The 20916-nt window shown below is 30.6% G+C and overlaps 1 protein-coding gene across 9 annotated transcripts in view; it reads left to right on the top strand.

Moving 5' to 3' along the window:
* Positions 1 to 19247, top strand: part of LOC139511359 (high affinity copper uptake protein 1-like) — a 40998-nt gene extending 21751 nt beyond the window's left edge. For 6 of the 9 annotated variants that reach the window (XM_071298016.1, XM_071298014.1, XM_071298017.1 and 3 more), the window contains exons 3-6: positions 9069 to 9135; positions 11676 to 11862; positions 12571 to 12636; positions 15708 to 19247. In XM_071298016.1, coding sequence (XP_071154117.1) covers positions 9069 to 9135; positions 11676 to 11862; positions 12571 to 12636; positions 15708 to 15909 — 522 coding nt within the window. In that variant the 3' untranslated portion in view covers positions 15910 to 19247. Of the gene's footprint in view, positions 1 to 9068; positions 9136 to 11675; positions 11863 to 12570; positions 12637 to 13328; positions 13374 to 15707 lie in introns of all 9 variants that reach the window. The other 3 variants (XM_071298021.1, XM_071298022.1, XM_071298015.1) reach the window with 2 other exon arrangements.
* The last annotated feature ends 1669 nt before the right edge of the window (positions 19248 to 20916 follow it).

Here is a 20916-nt window from a genome sequence, read left to right as displayed (position 1 = left end):
TAAGTAGTAATTTGTCGGTATGGTATTACCCACATTGTAAACATCCCCTCGTCACTTTTAAGATTATCCCATTCAAAGCGAAGTCGACAATCAAGATTAACTTAACAAATAAAATTGTATCTAATGTTAAGCAAATAAGCTTTGAAGGATGAAAATTGAGATAAACAAGTACATTTATAGATTAATGTTTGTCTAGATCCAAATTAGGGTAGATTTCTGAAAGTTGTCCGGAATACCATTAGAGGACATCAGAATTATATATTTAAATTCTAATCCAATATGCTGCTGAACGTTACGCAAACATCAATTAGTCAATCCATCCAATCAAATACAAATGTGGGAATTAATTAATTTCAATTTAATTATCTCTATCTCCTGAAGAAATATTCAGTCAGGAAGGGTTGTATGTTTATTTTGATAAATAAATTCTTGCCTTTGAAAGCAATGTTTTCTTTTCAAATTGCCCTGATTATGTCTCCATATTAAGAATAGTGGAAGTATCTGTCATTTCCTCCTGAAATGTTTGTAGACCAGGATATTGTATATATTTGATGTATGTAAGAATGTCTAAATACCTTGAAGGCACAAAATGGGTTATCACTTACATTTTATTTACATCAATCTAAGAATATTCAACAAAGCTATTTAAGGTGCTTCAGTTTGAATTTAGTGCCTGTGTATGCCCATATTAGACACCCAACCTATGACACTGTTAAACCGAAAGACATCAAGAGGTCACCACAACTCTTTTTTATACGACCGCAAAATTTGAAAATTTTTTCGTCGTATATTGCTATCACGTTGGCGTCGGCGTCGGCGTCGGCGTCATCGTCGTCGTCGTCGTCGTCGTCCTGCGTCCGAATACTTTTAGTTTTCGCACTCTAACTTTAGTAAAAGTGAATGGAAATCTATGAAATTTTAACACAAGGTTTATGACCACAAAAGGAAGGTTGGTATTGATTTTGGGAGTTTTGGTCCCAACATTTTAGGAATTAGGGGCCAAAAAGGGCCCAAATAAGCATTTTCTTGGTTTTCGCACTATAACTTTAGTTTAAGTTAATAGAAATCTATGAAATTTTGACACAAGGTTTATGACCACAAAAGAACGGTTGGGATTGATTTTGGGAGTTTTGGTTTCAACAGTTTAGGAATTAGGGGCCAAAAAAGGGCCCAAATAAGCATTATTCTTGGTTTTCGCACAATAACTTTAGTTTAAGTAAATAGAAATCAATGAAATTTAAACACAATGTTAATGACTACAAAAGGAAGGTTGGTATTGATTTTGGGAGTTTAGGTCCCAACAGTTTAGGAAGTAGGGGCCAAAAAGGGACCCAAATAAGCATTTTTCTTGGTTTTCGCTCCATAACGTTAGTATAAGTAAATAGAAATCTATGAAATTTAAACACAAGGTTTATGACCATAAAAGGAAGGTTGGTATTGATTTTGGGAGTTTTGGTCCCAACAGAATAAGGGGCCCAAAGGGTCCAAAATTAAACTTTGTTTGATTTCATCAAAATTGAATAATTGGGGTTCTTTGATAAGCCGAATCTAACTGTCATGACTGTGTATGTAGATTCTTAACCTTTGGTCCCATTTTCAAATTAGTCTACATTAAGGTCCAAAGGGTCCAAAATTAAACTTACTTTGATTTTGACAAAAAATGAATCAGTTAGGTTCTTTGATATGCTGAATCTAAAAATGTACTTAGATTCTTGATTATTGGCCCAGTTTTCAAGTTGGTCCAAATCGGGGTCCAAAATTAAACTTTGTTTGATTTCATCAAAAATTGAATAAATGGGGTTCTTTGATATACCAAATCTAACTGGGTATGTAGATTCTTCATTTTTTGTCCTGTTTTCAAATTGGTCTACACTAAAGTCCAAAGGGTCCAAAATTAAACTTAGTCTGATTTTAACAAAAATTGAAATCTTGGGGTTCTTTGATATGCTGAATCCAAAAATGTACTTAGATTTTTTATTATGGGCCCAGTTTTCAAGTTGGTCCAAATCAGGATCCAAAATTATTATATTTTAAAAGTATTGTGCAATAGCAAGTCTTTTCAATTGCACAGTATTGCGCAATGGCAAGAAATATCTAATTGCACAATATTGTGAAATAGCAAATTTTTTTTTAATTAGAGTTATCTTTCTTTGTCCAGAATAGTAAGCAAGAAATATCTAATTGCAAAATATTGTGCAATAGCAAGATTTTTTTTAATTGGAGTTATCTTTCTTTGTCCAGAATCAACTTAAATCTTTGTTATATACAATATACAATGTATATTCACTTTTTACTACCAACTGATAAATTAAAATAATCTTTACCATTCAGTGATAACGAGCAGTTTTTTTACATCTTAATATTTTATTATGTATTTAAATGAGTAGTTATTGTTGCAAACTCCATTAGAAATTTTAATTGAGATTAGTTTTGGAATAAGGGAAAGGGGAATGTGATTAAAAAAATTGGGTTCAATTTTTCTCATTTGAAATTTCATAAATAAAAAAGAAAATTTCTTCAAACATTTTTTTGAGAGGATTAATATTCAACAGCATAGTGAATTGCTCTAAGAGAAAACAAAAATTTTAAGTTCATTAGAACACATTCATTCTGTGTCAGAAACCTATGCTGTGTCAACTATTTAATCACAATCCAAATTTAGAGCTGAATCCAGCTTGAATGTTGTGTCCATACTTGCCCCAACTGTTCAGGGTTCAACCTCTGCGGTCGTATAAAGCTATGCCCTGCGGAGCATCTGGTTTTAGCATTATGTGATTTTAAGTTCATAGATAAAGATATTAAACATATAATTATGTATTGAAATTAATAAAAAATTCCTGACAACTGTCCAATATCACCATTGGGGATTTTATGCACTGAAGGACCTAATGATTCTGCTATTCATGTCAAAAATGTTTCTGATATAATGAGAAATGGTTCTGAATGAGTATATATGTGCTTTGATGCCATAATGTTTTTGTAGCATGCCTCAGATACTAAATCAATATAAATGCATGACTATGAGTTAACTCCCTTTGCAATATTTTATTCATACCTTGGCCTTTTGATAAAAAGAAAGTTGGTTAAAACAAGGAGTATGATACTTTTATTATTAGTGATTTAGGTTTTTATTTTCGTTTGGAAAAAAAAATGTTTTAAATCAAGTACTGTAAATTCAGAAATTATTGTGTGCATTTACATGTATTATTGCAGTTTTTGAAGAATAGACAAAGTGAGAGATTATTCAAACCATTTAAGGGAAATCCTTGTACACATAACCTGAATTCAGAATGTGGGTTCTTATTTTTGCAATACTCACCCTAGGAGTCTTATTCAAATTTATAAAAACCTCATAATAGTTTCTGAATTTACATTAATATTTCACCTTCATGAGGGTGGTAAAGGGTTAATTTCGTGCAACGTTTTCCGCCTTTTTAATTCACGTGTTTTCGTGTTTTGAAGTTTTATTTCTCGTTTTCTCGTGTTTGGCTCGACGTGCGTGCCTCGTGTTCTCCTTTATTTATTTTCCGTGTTTCGTGTCGGTACTCTTAATTTCTCGTGCTTGTCCTGCATATGATTAAAAGTAAGGCCGGGATGAAATTCAAAGCCCCGCCCGGTCATTCAGGAGATTGTCAGTTTAAATTATGTGTTCCCATGCATTTAAAATTCAGCCGCCTATAATATTAATTATTATGAATAATATTTTTCTTTCAAATCAGTTGCAACTAGCGGACGCTAAAATGTGACTGCAGGGTCATCTTGTCCATTATTTATAATGGCTGGATGATCTCCAAGAACGGCTGTTTCATAAATTATTTTTACTTTTTACATTAATAGTTACTATTTTATTTCTCGTGCTTCGTTTTTCCCGATTTTTATTTTCCGTGCAACGTTTTTGCCATTTTTATTTTACGTGTTTCCGTGTTGAGGGCCCCCCTTTACCACCCTCCTTCATGTACAGTTTTGGTATTTCAGTGCATTCTCTAAATGTTTGTCAAAAACTTTGTGACCTAAAGTGAGAAGGTACATAGTGATATATTATCATTAAATTGTGAAAGTATGTAATATTATTGTCTTATTTTATTCAGTTTTAATATCGTAATGCAATAAATGGTTTCCTATCCATTAATTGTGAATATATTTATAATGGTAGAAGAGAAGTGTATATTTACTACAGGTTGTTGACACACATTTATGTACTATTTTAATTAGAATGTTAATTATTCCAAACATTTTATGTTACTTCAGAGGTATTTTCAAAGGCGATACTTTATAAGTAATTTATATGTGGTCAGTACAACTATATATATAACTAATTCAAAAATGTAAGTACATGTAGCTATATTTTGGTCAGTTAATATTCATTCCATATAAGATTTTCTAATATTTAGCATAACTGGCCCAATTTGTGCTTACGAAAACTGTGATGTTGATTATAAAAAATCTGATATTTGGGATCATTGTTAAGTTGGGAATTTAAAAATGATATATCACTGTTTATTCTTATTGCTTGAATAGGGCCTTCCTATTTCAAAAAGATGCAATTTGCCCTCATGTTCAACTGTAGAGGGTAAGGGATTTATGAGCTTTCTAACTTCAGATTCTTTCTTTATATATTGAAGCATGTACCCCAAGCCAAATGGTCCCATCCTAATTTTGATATTTGGTAATGAAGTTAAATTTATTACATGAAAGTTTTCTTCAGAAACAAAAATTACTTGCTTTTATATATATATTGATTTTTTTGCAAACTCTCTGCATTTATATTGAAGTAAAATAAGCCAAGATTGGTATGACATAATATATATCGAACAGATAATAAAATATCATAAAGTGTGTCAAATAATAAGCATGATAAGGCATATATACCTACTTTTAATGTATACCAGACAATTTTGACAGTTGTGTGTGATAATGTGATTTATTAAATGCACTTTATACTAAAATATGACACACATTATTTGATCCTGCTTTTTTCTTTCGGCGCGGGACGTTTGCGCTTTTTTATAGGACATACTCTCTATTTTTTTGGACACTTGCGCTTCAAATCATAGGACATTTTCGCTTTTAACATAGGACATTTGCGCTTTTGCAATATTTGATTTTTATCACTCTCCTCCTCTTTAATCCTGCATTGGGACCGGCATGTGTGACCTGGCAGAGTAATATTTTTTCTTTATGGTTAAAAGTTTTAAAAAAAATCATTTAATAGCACATTTCATAGAACATTTATGTCATAGCACATTGAGATGTATTTAAACGTCTATTATACACTGAGCTTAAAATAAACATTCTAAAGACATAAAAACACGTAAAGTCATCACAGGTCAGTTTTCGCTTGCCATCTGAAGCCCAGGGAGTGAACAAATTTAGCTCTTGTTATCTGGTATTTCGCCCAAATTTCAAAATATATTCAAGTTTCTCTTTCTGAATTCTTGACAGGGGTGCCCGTTCATCAATACATGTATATCGAATCATATGTAATTCACAGACTGTTGTTCAATGATACTCTTCAAAAAGAAAAAGAAAGTAATAGCAGGATGAGTTGAGTAGAATTGTTCATTATAGTGGGCAGGGAAGGATTTTGGACCATTGGTCGTACTAATGACAAATATAAGTAAAATTTATTTCTGTAATAATTCCTTCTTTAAAATTACAGGTAGACGACTATAGATGCAAAGCGCAAATGTAAGGTCAATTTTATACAGGTGAATCAAAATTTAAAGCGCAAATGTCCAGAGTATTTGAAGTGCAAATGTCCTATCGTTTTACAGGTAAAAAAAGCCCAAATGTCCTGTGTCCTTTTCTTTGAATTTCTTAATATCAAACCAAATTTGTAAAACATTTCTGCCAACTTTCTAAAATCACCATTAGAGTATGTGATTTAATGCTCTACATGATAATCAAACTTACACAAAAATCACATTATTTGATCCTGCTTTTTCTTTGCATTTCTTAATAATTCAACAGATTTGAACCTTTGCAATTTGATATCAAAATTATTTGCAACTTTTGAAATGAGACAAATCTCTGTGTCAACAGTTTCTTTAAAGTGGTTTCTAGTGTTATGTTCAATCCATTCTATTAGCCTCTGATTCTATCAATACCTTCCTCACCAAAAGGGGAAGGCAGTTCAGTAACCTGTACTTGACTCTGTCTGTTGGTTCCTCTTGGGAAGGCGTTTCAGTAACCTGTACTTGACTCTGTCTGTTGGTTCGTCCGGGGAAGGCGGTTCAGTAACCTGTACTTGACTCTGTCCGTTTGTTCATCCTTTCAAAAGAAAACATTTTGGCATCTATGAAATTGAATGGTTTAATATTTGGTCTGCAGCTTTATAATGTTGAGGTTTTGCTAGTACACAAATTCTACATCTGCCATGTATCAACTTTCTGTTTGCCTAATGTCTTTTTTTTTTTTTATCAGGAGTGGTTTTTTTTTGTACTATTTGTATGTATGGAGGAATCCTGTGTGTTGTTGTACTCTAAACTTTCACAATCAATAAAAAATATAAATGTTTTGTTAAGTATGAACTTGCAACAAGTTTAAACCCTGTATATATATGTTACAAGTGAAAAATATGGACTAGCTCCTGGACTTACTGACAAGTATTGCATTAAAAACATGTAAACTAAAGCCTAATAACAAGGTGTTAAATTTTATTGTAACAACTTCATACATGATTGTCAATCACGATAACAAAAAATCTGCTAATTTTACATTAGATTTATGTTTAAAAATATTGTGTTCAAAGAGAGGAGGGGAAATGTATGTGTTTTGTACATTCTTGGATCATTGACACAAGTTTGTTACTCATACCAGATCAAACACTTCTTTATTCAGCACGATTAGGTATGATTTTGAACTGAGATGGATAAAGTCATCAGTACCATAAAATATCTGAACGATAAAACCACTAAGACTTTACATGTAGTGTGAAAGTAATGTGATGACTTTTTTGCTCTATATACTTCTTCCACCATATTACCATGATTATGATATTTATATTTATCCACAAGAGATAGATACATTTTCAAAATATAAAATTTAGATATTTAACTCACACAGTCAAGAGTGCACAAATATCATGGTTTAAGTGTTGCCCTTGTCATCCTTCCATCGGTTCTTTCTCAGTCCCATTTTGGTTTCTGCACTCTAACTTGTGTTTTCCTCATTCAAATTTTTTGAAACTCATACTCAATGCTAAGAATGAATACTGGCAGACAGAGTTAGAATTTTGGTAGTGAGTCATTTATTGTTTTAGAGTTATACTCCTTTTAAACTTGGGAAATTGATAAGCTTGAGCATGGCGTTCATGTCCTCAAACAGAGATATAGATTTTGTAGCTTTGATACTTCATGATAATGCACACAAAGAATTGCTTAATGGTTACCCCCTAGATAGGAAATAAAATGATAAATCCATAGGAGGATTCAAGGTGTTTATATAGATATGAATTCAACAATAAAAATGCTGTGGACTCATACCACATCTTCCTATATCTGATTAATGTCTTACTATGTACAGAGCCTATTGTTCCATCTTTTGTTTGAAAGTAAAATTCTGTAGTATTATAAGCCAAATATTAATTTATTATAAATATTACATGAAATGCATGATTTATTGATGTAATGTGTTAAAATTGCATTATTTGAGGTCTAGATATTAAAACGATGTTTAACCCCACCACAACATGTCCCTGACTGTCTGTCCTCGTTCATGAACCCTGTGAGTGATTACTTTTAATTATATCATTTAAATGTTTTATCATCTATCATCATGTTTTGCATTGGTAACAGATCTTAGATCATCTGTTAAATTTATATACTTTTGTACTTTTTCTAGACTTGGGACGATAACTAGAAATTGACATGGATTGGTGTCTTAATTTGAAGGATACACATGTAGTTGTCTTTTGAAATTTTGTTGAGTTGCTGTCTCATTTGTATATATATCCCCTTATCTATTATTAACATGTAATTCTGATCATGAATGTTTCAATACTTTATAAATTCTGAAATAATTGCATTTGATTATTATTGCGATTTTTGAAGAATGGACTAAAATGTGAGATGAATTATTATCATGATTATGAGATCAAGATGCTTATAGATTGTCGTTTATCATCTAAACCAGATTGATTTTCTCGCTTGAGCTGGTACGGCGAAAGTGAGTAAAGCAATTGAGTTGAGATGGTCACCAATGATAATCTGTTTATTGCTATTTTACCTATGACGACGTTGTCGATTTCATGTCAATTTCATTAGCTAAGCCATGTGCCTCCTTAGTTTCTAGCAATAATTGTTCCTCTCAAGCGAGTAACACAAAATAGCGATAATACTTCTTATTGTTACTAAACTCACCCATTTACATTATTTGCATTAATAAAAACTTTGCAATAATTTCTGTATTACAGTAATGGTTTCATTATGAGTAGATTTAATTTATTTCCTAGTTTAGTAATAGCTAGCTTCGGGTTTCAAATGAAACATAGACACATTTTTGAATTTTTTCAATTAACAGTTAATATGTTAAAGAATATTTCTGGGGATATTGTTGTGAGAAGAACATGTTAAGCTGCCTGAAATTAAGTCTAATGAGGGGCAAATATTAATCAAATTACAAGCTGTGGTGCTTTTTTTATTGTATTGATTAGGCTATAACATGAAATTATTTGTGTAATTGACAATAAGAATGTTACATTGAAATCTATAAAATAAAACACTGGACATATTTATACTTCAAGCTTGTAAAAAAATGTAGTTTTTTTTTTTACTAAAGTGGTCTTAGTAGTCTTATTTCTGTATCACAATCCTATCAACACCGAGGTTTGGAATTCAAATACTGCATGCACTCAACTACAATCTTAATTGACTAAGATTGTTAGTTTTCCTACTAAAGGTCGCAGTTCTCTGTTGGAACTAGGGCTGTCTCCACCCTATAAAACTAGCTGCCTTATAATAACCAATAGTGCTTAAAGTTGTGTTGTACACCAACCAAGCAATACTTTTACTGTTTTTCTGTTAAGTTTCTGGTTATTAAATGCTGATGATTTGTTGGTTCATTTTCAGATGTATTTCCACACAGGGACATGTGAATATGTTCTTTTTAAAGAGGCTCTAGTATCTACAGCAGGAGGTAAGATTAAAGAGATATCTTTCTTTATATATTCACATTAGTAAAAACATTAAAACATTTATCAATATCAAGCAATAGCAAAAACATGTGAAAAATGACCAATGGACATTAAGCAAGCATCAATCAATCAATCTGTAAACATAATATAACTTTAGTGAACTCCTGCTTTGAACTGCTCTGTTTGAAAATAAGAAATATCAACATTTGCAGCATTGTTTTACAAATGTATAAAATTGAGAATGGAAATTGGGAATGTGTCAAGAGACAACAACCTGAACATAGAACAGACAACAGCAGAAGGTCACCAACAGGTCTTCAATGCAGCGAGAAATTCATGCACCCAAAGGCGTCCTTCAGCTGGCCCCTAAACAAATATAGTCTTCTATAAACAAGGCTTGATATGTCTGTCGTCACATCAGTCACTCTTGAATTCTCCTACTTATCCCTAAAAAAATATTCATACATGCATATGTTATGAACTTTCGTCATGCACATGTTTTATTAATGGGATAAATATATTAGATTTACAGTTCATGAGTATGTTTTGTTCCTGTTCAGATATGAACCACGGACTTTAAAAGTTATTGAGTTTCAATGTTTTCCTCTATCTTTTTCAAATAGGTTGTGATATAATTTTGCTGCCTTTATGTAAAGACATTTTCTGTAATCATGTTATTTGAAGTTATTTGTAGATTAAGTATAAGTTTGGTTAGGTTTGAATAATACATGTAGAATTTGGCCCATTGAAATTAGACAATATAAGGGTTTCAACGGTTTTAATACATTTTTTGGCAATAGAGTTGTTAAGCTCATCTGTTATTGTAAAATTTGATTAAGTCTGCATGGTTTATTTTAGATATACCCCAGGAATCTCAATTAGCTCATAGAATACCTATAAACTGAATATTCTATTCTATGATACACAAGATAAACTGTAGACAGGTGTTGTCAAATAACAATTATGTTATGTTGGATAAATGTCTTCAAATAATACTAATAACCATTGTTTTTGTCGAGCCTGCAACTTTTGTTGCAGAAAGCTCGACAAAGGGATAGTGATCCGGCGGCGGCGGCGGCGGCGGTGTTAGCTCACTTCTTAAAAGCTTTATACTTTAGAAGGTGGAAGACCTGGATGCTTCATAGTTTGTATATAGATGCTTCATGTTACAAAGTTTCCGTCAGTCACATGTCCAATGTCCTTGACCTCATTTTCATGGTTCAGTGACCACTTGAAAAAAAAAGTTCAAATTTTTTGTAATGTTGAATTCTCTCTTATTATAAGTAATAGGATAACTATATTTGATATGTGCGTACCTTGCAAGGTCCTCATGTCTGTCAGACAGTTTTCACTTGACCTCGACCTCATTTCATGGATCAGTGAACAAGGTTAAGTTTTGGTGGTCAAGTCCATATCTCAGATACTATAAGCAATAGGGCTAGTATATTCAGTGTATGGAAGGACTGTAAGGTGTACATGTCCAACTGGCAGGTGTCATCTGACCTTGACCTCATTTTCATGGTTCAGTGGTTTTAGTTAAATTTTTGTGTTTTGGTCTGTTTTTCTCATACTATATGCAATAGGTCTACTATATTTGTTGTTTGGAATGATTGTAAGGTGTACATGTCTAGCCGGCAGATGTCATGTGACCTTGACCTCATATTCATGGTTCAGTGGTCAAAGTTAAGTTTTTGAGTTTTGGTCTTTTTATCTAATACTATATGCCATAGGTCAACTATATTTGGTGTATGGAAATATTTTATGATCTTTATGTCAGTCGCGCAGGTTTTATTGACCGTGACCTCATTTTTACGGTTCATTGCACAGGGTTAAGTTTTTGTGTTTTGGTCTATTTTTCTTGAACTTTAAGTAATGGGTCAACTACATATGTTTTATAGAAGCATTGTTAGCTGTACATGTCTGCCTGGCATGGTTTATCTGACCTTGACCTAATTTTCAAGGTTCATTGGTCTTTGTTTAGTTATCTTGGTTAATGTTAAGTTTATGTGACAGTTGTAATAAAGCTTAGCTTTATACTTTGGACTATCAACATAATATCAATGATTAGTATAGAAGGCGAGACATTTCAGTGTGTGCACTCTTGTATAAGATTAATGACTGTTATACATTATTTTGGTTTTTTATTTTTGTATTTTTAATTATCACATACCGCTAGAAATAAAGAATTTGACTAGAGACAAATTTGAAAAAAGCTACATCAATAGAAAATTATTTGCTAATAGACAAATTATTTCTATTGAGAACTGACACTACATGTACTAAAATACATGTTTAATTATCATATGGATAGAATTGATTGCCAATTAGAGATTTATTATGTCCATGATTGCAGAAATCATCCCAATTACACGTAGTAATAGCTAAGCAGCATATTTTTTCCCCAAAAAATCATCAAAGACATTATTTCTATTTTTACTTGAATGCATATCTTCAAGTTAAAAAAATACATCCATTTCAACCTTTTTATACAAAAAAAGGAAGAAAAATATAAATATTTTATGAATTTGATTGTATTTTTCAGAAATGGTTGGTGCTTGCATAGTCATATTCATTCTAGCACTCATCTATGAGGGATTAAAAGTTTTTAGAGAACATCTCCTACGAAAAGCTTTGACACCAAACTATCAAAGTGAAGCTACCATCTCAAAATATACTCATACATCAACAGATACAATGGTCATAGATCCACAGTCAGCCAAATCTAATGGGTAGGTGTATAAATTATCTCCCTTGCCATTTGTTATCTCCCTTACTATGGAGAAGTGTTTTGGGGTTATTTCCCTTACCTATTATGAAAAGATAGAAATCTCCCACAAATGTTTTTGATTATTTTCTAAATAGTTCTTGTACAGACTATAGATAGAAAAACAATTTCAAATCAGCAGGATATTCGATAAACAACTTTTTACTTTTTTCAAACAAAGCTAAATTAAAAAATAAACACAAAATTTATTAATAGCAGATCACAATTTCAACTGCTATAAAACTGATGTAGTTTTTAAATGATGAAGATTGATTATTTCCCAAATTATACCCTTAAATTTGTTGTTTTGGGTCATATGTCTATGATTGTGATTCCTCATTTCCCCCCAGACTTTATATTTCTTTTATAAAAATGTTTTTAATATGGTTAATGTAAAGCTTGGGTCTTTATTAATTATATTATTGAATGAGAAGGTTTAATGGTGTATTTATTCAGATATAAGTCATCTGGTGGGTGTTTGAAAAGATGGATAACTGCATGTAGAGCATGGGGTTTTATACATTTTTAACCTATCTAATTTTCAATGGTTCTTGAGGTAATATTTGAGTTTGGAAAAAAACAGATCACTTTTACAAAAATGATATTATATTTCTCATAATTTTCTTTATTGTACATATGAAGAAATTAAATTTGATTTGATACATATTGACAGGCAAACAGTTGAAAAACTTGCTGATGGCATTGAGTATCGTAAATTTACACAAGATAAAATAAACGGGTATTTCTTTCACAATTTTCATTTAGCATGTGTGGAAGCTAAATAAATTACGCTTTAATGCTAAGCTAGTTATATAGTACAAATATAGTAGTAGTAATCAGATTGATGCTTAACAAAATTTAAGGGTTTATGTTTTCTGGTCTGTGCGTCCGTTTGTTCGTCCGTCCGTCTGTCCCGCTTCAGGTTAAAGTTTTTGGTCAAGGTAATTTTTGATGAAGCTGAAGTCCAACCAACTTCAAACTTAGTATAAATGTTCCTTATGATATGATCTTTCTAATTTTACAGCTAAATTAAACTTTTGACCCCAATTTCACAGTCCACTGAACATAGAAAATGAAAGTGTGAGTTTCAGGTTGAAGTTTTTGGTCAAGGTAGTTTTTGATGAAGTTGAAGTCCAATCAACTTGAAACTTAGTACACATGTTCTCTATGGTGTGATCTTTCTAATTAAATGCCAAATTAGATTTTTTACCCAATTTCACGGTCCATTGAACATGTAAAATAATAGTGCGAGTGGGGCATCTGTGTACTTTGGACACATTCTTGTTTTGTATATATTTAAAAAAAAAAAATTTACACTTATAACAAATATTATTGATAAATAAATGATGTATTTGTTTCTTTGAACAGTATTAAATTATACATTTCTATTAAATTAAACAATTTCACAATGTTACATTTTTTTTTTAAAAGACATGAATGTTCTGGAAATATATATCATACAAAGGAGATAGCAAGGTAAACTGTCAGTAATGTTGTAACCAGTCATATAAAGTTTTATTTTTGTTTGAGTTAACTCCCTTTTACTCTACTTTTAGCTGATTTTTTGAATATGTATCTATAGAACTCTTTCATGAATGGCTTCAAATCAAATGAATCATAATAGGACATTTATAAAGTTTTTTTTTTTTTAATTTATTGCATTTTTTTTAATTCTTCAACAATTTAATTCAAATGTGGATGGTTCAAAAACAAAAAGTTAATTTACAACTAGTATTTTAATTTCAATTTTGCCATACACAAACCCTGTAACTACTAGTATCCTCATTTGATTTTTGGCATATTTTCACATCTCTTAGTAACTCTTAATAATTACCGTCAAGTTTTGTGTTTGGTAACTCAACAGGAAATTTATTTATACCTTATGGGGAAGAAATTTCAACTGAAAAAGTTCTATAGATATAAAATCTTACTACATTACAGTTTCTCTTGGATTGAGTAGCATGCTTATGTTGTGGTATAATACTAACTTAAGCATGGTGTATGTTTGTACTAACAAGGCATGTTGTTATTTAATCATGTTTGTACGAACAAGGCATGTTGTTATTTAATCATGTTTGTACTAACAAGGCATGTTGTTATTTAATCATGTTTGTACTAACAAGGCATGTTGTTATTTAATCATGTTCGTACTAACAAGGCATGTTGTTATTTAATCATGTTCGTACTAACAAAGCATGTTATTGTTAATCATGTTCGTACTAACAAAGCATGTTATTGTTAATCATGTTCATACTAACAAAGCATGTTATTGTTAATCATTGTAACAAAAAAACATCTGTTAACCAATTTTCTTGCAAGTGATCAATTCTGTTTTTTTTATAAAAAGCTTTACATGTTTTAAAAATGTAAAGTGTTGAAACCAAGATTAATTGGATTGAACTTATGTTCTTCAAGATACATGTAAATTGGCCTGCAAAAACATGTTCCATTCTAGCAAAATGATTTCCATATTGAATAATTGTTCAAATACCAATAGAAATTGAACTTATAAGTTGCAAGAAAAGTGGTTAACAGTAATTGTTTCTGTAGTACATGTAACAATATGTTTGATTTGGGAGTTTTAGCTGATATTTTTGCATGTTTTATTAACATATATAATCAGTGATAAACTACATGTATATCTATTTTTAAGGTGGCTCGCAGGTACAAATCTTTTTTTTTTAAATATAGGATTTTGCTATTTTTTTTCTATAAATAAACTTTATCCTCTACTCAATGGAAAATGAAATAAAAATATGGGGTCACTGTTAAATTAATCTCACAGAAGCATGCATTTTTGTTAAGGTAAGTTTTTTCTGTTAAACTAATTGGAGAAAAAAAGTAATATCAATATCAATATTGGTTGATTTTGTACCATATCATATCACTTTAATATGTATGCAGCATAATAAACTATCTTTATAATTGATTTTTTTCATTAAAATCCATGAAAACAGATGTAAAACATTTTGTGTGCATTTGATCTTTATAACATAATTCAGGATGTAATTATTGTATATACTGTAAAACTTTATTTGATTACCAGTCCAGTCCCCCTGTTTTCTTAATTTCTACAAACTTGTTGATCATCAGGAAATATTAATATTTACTGTATTTGTCTCAGTAGCAATTTTTGCACATTTTCTTGGACTAGTGTTATTAACAGTATATCAAGTCAAACCACGATGAAAAAACTGGCTATTGAACATATGATCTGTCTAAATGATTGCAGCATGACAACAGACACTGCAGTTTATGCAGAGACCTTGAATTTATTTATGGAAATGTACATCTAGTGCCTTAAAAATAGCACCATTTTATGTTGTTACAACTTGTTCATAGCACTTAAGGTCGTAAAACCTTGGCATTGCTTTTTTTTATTGAAATTCTATGCAAAGAGTTGTACACAGTTCTTGCATCACTTATCTGCTTCTCATAAATATAGGCATTCAATGAAAATTGTGGTCATAGTGATCCTTTCCTCTTCAAATATTGCAACTGTCAAAAAATTGTTTGGAGGAAATGAGTAAATAATGTTGGGATAATTTTAAATATCTCGTAGCACTCATACTAATCTTTTAGATGATATAAAATGTATAATGACAATGGATTTTCTTTTTGAACTTTAATTTGAAATCAGGAATAACGTTTGAGTTTGGTACATTTTCTTCTCTACATAATGTTGATTTTGTTAGTAAATCATCTGAATAATGCAAATAATACTAGTAATTTTAGATATTTGCATATTATTTTATTATTATTTTTCTATTTTTTAGACATTATGTACAATAATTTGTTTTCTGTTTGTAGGCAACAAATAATAAGCTCCTCCCACTTCATACAGACGATCCTACATGTGGTTCAAGTGTTTATCAGTTATTGCCTCATGTTGGCGTTTATGACCTACAATGTATGGTTGTGTTTAGCGGTCATCTTAGGAGCTGGGGCTGGTTATTTTATGTTTGGATGGAAACGAGCGGTTGTTGTTGATGTCAACGAACACTGTCATTAACACAAATAACATTATTAATACTAGTATACATGTATATATAATGAAGTATTATAGCATATTTTACTTGAAAAATAATGATGCCAGTTGTAAACCTTTAGCCAATTTACACATGCAAAATAATCAGGCATTTCCTTCAAGGTGACAAGAGGCACAAATTACCTTCATTTTAAGGTTTTTAGCAAGCTACAAAAAAGAATGATTTTAAACAAATCACTTTATTTTATAAATCATGAAAAAGTTTGAGAACTTTGCTTATGAATTGGTTCACATTGATTTGTCCATATTACCGTCTGCAAACATTATCGGTTTGTTACATACTATCATCCCTCAGTAAATTGGTGAAGGGAGATAACCCATACTGTCAAAATGTTCCCAAGTACGGGAAACATACTGTTAATAAAATCATGTTTGTTACATTTTTGTGATATATTTCAATTATATATATGGAGTTTTATTCAGTATTTAACTAATATGTAACAAATTATTTTGTTGGGTGCAAATTTCTGTGATTTTTTTATTGTATGATAGATTTTATATATTGATAGACATGAAGATTGTATTTTTGAACGATTTCATAAAGTAAACTATTGAAGTATAATGACTGAGAATTTTATAATATCTGTCAGAAGAGTTTTTACTATTTTTTGCCATTTTTATGGATATGATGGAAAAAACTTTTTTTGTTTGTCCTAAACACTGATAACTTTCTTTAAAAGAAGAAATTCTAGATCGTTTATAAGAACCATATTTACGTGTCAGTTTTAAACCATTTGAAGAAGTGTGACATTCACTACATATATTTTATGAAGAGGGACCAACATTTTTCTCATCTAATGATTAAAGTATGTAAAATTCTTTACAGTGCCAATATATCTTGTAGCAATAAATTTTTCATTATTCTACCATTTTATATCTTTTGTGCCATTGAATTTTCATTTCATCAGATCATATTCATATATTATATATATTTGATTAATTTGTTAGGTTGTTTGTGGTTGCATTTACAAATGTATAGAATATGTTGAGTCTAGTAGTAATATTAAAAATTTTATAAAATGTAGTACTATTGATTATTGTATTAAGTGACACAATATTTTATTGTGAATTGTTATCAGTGGAAAGAATGTTTCACTTTATTGGTAAATATCCATTATGAGAGGATTTGAATGATACTTGGTATGGATGATTGATTATTAAGGTTCCTTCATTTCAAAATATTAGATTCAGCCTTCATAATAACAATAGATGGATACCAGTAGCTGTCAGAAGTGTTGTGGAGATATTCACCTCTTCTGAAGCTATAAATGATATTTATTAGCAATTTTTATCAAAATTAGAACCTTTTCTGTCTCCATTTTGTTCTTTAATTCAATCTTGAGCACTTGTATTTTTAGTTTGTTTTACTCCCATATATCAGTTGGAAAATTAATAAACAAATTCTAAGATTTAATGTCGGATTAGATATATTGTTTAACAGTAATATTTTTTTTTAGAATTAAAAGTAAAAAGCCCACCGGTAGTTAAACATTCAAATGTCTATGCAAACTGATTTTTTTAATAACTTGAATCAAGGAGAAAAATAAAATGGTATGAAGTATGAAATATTAAACCTATTAATATTTTAAAGAGTTAAGTGACAACCATAACTTGCCAGCACACCAACCCATTAGTAATTATCTCTATTAAGGCTTCAATGACTGTATCGACTTCTACTTTATAAAACATTTTATTTGTAATGTCTTTTTTATATCAGTAGTCAGAATAATAATTTAAGAATTTAAGTGTGATAACAGAAGATGAAGAAATCATCAATTGTTTTATGTTATCTGTTTGTTTATGATTTACCCTTATATTATTTAGGCTGTGATAGTCCAGCTACAAGGTCACAAATGTTGTTATATTTTGTTGATAGAAATTATTTTTTACATCAAAAGAGATAATTATTTCTACATCAATGTATTAAAAATATATCAACACATAATAATTGTACTGTACTTTCAGAAATTAGTTTGTGTATGCTTTTCTTAATGTTACCAAACAAAAATATTTATGACCTTGATGGACAAGCGTGGTCTCATTAGTTAAAATCTGTAGGTACAAATATTTTCAGTTTATCACCACTTGTACTACAATAGGGAGACTTTGCATGCTAAAAATGCAGTTGCATTTTAGCTAAAATATGAAATACAGTCTTTCAATAAGTCTTGCAAGGCAGATGATTTACTCAAGACACTGATTCTCCAACCATGTAAATTACAGATGATTAATTAAAATATTTAGAGCAATGATTGAAAAAACTGTGCAGAAAAAAGAATGAGGAGTTTCTATGTACACTGTTGGGTAGCTAACATTATTAAGAATATCAAAGTAATTTCTGGATTTATAGTATAAATATTGTTTATAAAATAATGATCATAGTTTATTTATCATTTTTAGTCTGTAAACATAAGATTTTTCTTTAAGATGTATGTGTCCAATGAAGATACCGGTATTTTCATTTTATGTGTAAGGTTCTATGTATGAACTTATTTTGTGGAGTTTAGTAGTATTTAGAAAGATGCATACATGTATATTTTATATAATTTATTATAGTTCATAATGTAGAAATTTCAAAAAAAGTTATTGAATTATAGTTGAAAACAAAATATATTTTAACATATCATATTGTTATAATGTGAAATACTGGCATGAAAGTCCTCCTTAACACACATACAACCGTATGTATCAAAAATCTCATTTTAAAAATTAGGTAAATAGGGATTGACCAAAAAAATATCCTAGCAAATCATAAAAGGAGCATATTTGTCAACATTAAAAGGTGTATCTTAGCCTCACATTAAACCAATTTACAACCGAAAAAGGGACACCTACATTTGTGGCATTTACAGTCCTGTAAATTTACAATCAAAATTTGGTATGTAACAGTCAACTGATGGGTGTATTACCAATTAAATGGTATATTTTTAATAAAACAGGAATGGTTTTATTGGAAACATAGATTAAACATTTCACTATGCTAACTTAAAAGGCATTAAATTACATTTGATTTTAAGGCCATTTAGAGCCAAGATTGTACCATCTTCTTTCATGTCCCATCTGTTAGTGTAACTAATCTGCGATATTTTCAGATTAGGCACTCAAAAAGACAGTTTTATTTATTTAACTACACATCTATTAAGGACCTGAAAAATCAAATCTATTATTGTGTATTTACATTAATTATTGAAACTGTTCAAAAATAATAGAGCCTGTGTTTTGTGTGATGTACTAATACTTTGGTATCTATATGTTGGTGCTATTATCCACAAATAAAATACTTTTTTATAAATCCAAGTAAATATGGGTTGTATTTGGCTGACATATATTAATAAAGACATCTAGAGGTCACTATACAGCTTTTAACAATGGTCCAGGTGTTTATATATTCAACAGAAAGCACCAACACCGATTTGTAATAGCTGGCAAATGAAAAGAAATTTGTTCATTGATGTGATTCAGACTTGACAAGTGTGGCAATGTTAAACTAGTGTTTTCAACCACACCTTTTATCTCAAGCAGTTAAGGACAAAAGATGTCGTTAAAAACAACCACAGGAAAACAAACACTTAATTCATAACAGAATACTTAAATAAAACAAAATTCTTACTATATAAATAACACATAGCTGAGAGGGTGATAGACCAGATTCTTAACTTGAGAAAACATTGTCAACTGAGGTAAAGACAAGGGTGACAATAAAATTGAGAATGGAAATGGGGAATGTGTCAAAGAGACAACAACCCGACCAAATAAAAAACAACAGCAGAAGGTCACCAACAGGTCTTCAATGTAGCGAGAAATTCCCGCACCCGGAGGCGTCCTTCAGCTGGCCCCTAAACAAATATATACTAGTTCAGTGATAATGAACGCCATACTAATTTCCAAATTGTACACAAGAAACTAAAATTAAAATAATACAAGACTAACAAAGGCCAGAGGCTCCTGACTTGGGACAGGCGCAAAAATGCGGCGGGGTTAAACATGTTTGTAAGATCTCAACCCTCCCCCTATACCTCTAACCAATGTAGAAAAGTAAACGCATAACAATACCTACATTAAAATTCAGTTCAAGAGAAGTCCGAGTCTGATGTCAGAAGATGTAACCAAAGAAAATAAACAAAATGACAATAATACATAAATAACAACAGACTACTAGCAGTTAACTGACATGCCAGCTCCAGACTTCAATTAAACTGACTGAAAGATTATGATTTCATCTTATGTACATCAGGCACAATCCTTCCCGTTAGGGGTTTAGTATCATACCATCATAACATATATGAGAAGAACATAACCCGTGTCATGCCAACAACTGTTTTTAGAATAAATGTGTTTAGTTCCGACGCAAAGACCTTATCAGTGACTCAATACTAACGCCAAAATATGCAATCTTTAATGACTTGACAACAGTATCGTAATTATATCCCTTCTTAATAAGTCTATTCAAAGGTTTTTTAAGTTTCTGAGGTGAATTAACAAAATAAATGTATTGTTTTGGGGGTAGCAATCTGCTCTATCATCCTCTCAGATATTTAATATATTATACTGAATGTTCTGTTATTACTGTCTATTAAAGATTAAATTTAAAGTAATAAACTATGACTACTTGTGCATATACCAACCATCAGTATTTTATAAAGTGGACACTTGATCAAACAACTCTGAAAGGTAATAGAGTATTTTACATGGGATAGATTAAATTATTTCCCTTGTATTAACCAATCAAAATTTGCAATTTGTCTCAGGTTATTTGAGATTATTGATATAACATATTTTGGGCAGATCCTTTATTTGGCTTATTTGTTTGCAGTTTGTCTTACAACACCCTATGTTTGTTTATGAATAGCGATCTATAAATGGAACAAACTATTCGATATAAATAATTTTTGTGTCCCCAGTAGGTCCCTCTTATTTTGCTAGATATCATAAATAAATATAGCATACGATTTGTTAAAAATAAGATGAAGC

Source organism: Mytilus edulis, chromosome 2, assembly GCF_963676685.1.
Source record: "Mytilus edulis chromosome 2, xbMytEdul2.2, whole genome shotgun sequence".
Lineage (NCBI taxonomy): Eukaryota > Metazoa > Mollusca > Bivalvia > Mytilida > Mytilidae > Mytilus > Mytilus edulis.
The sequence above is the reverse complement of the archived record's forward strand: the minus strand, read 5'-3'. Positions and strand labels throughout refer to the sequence as shown.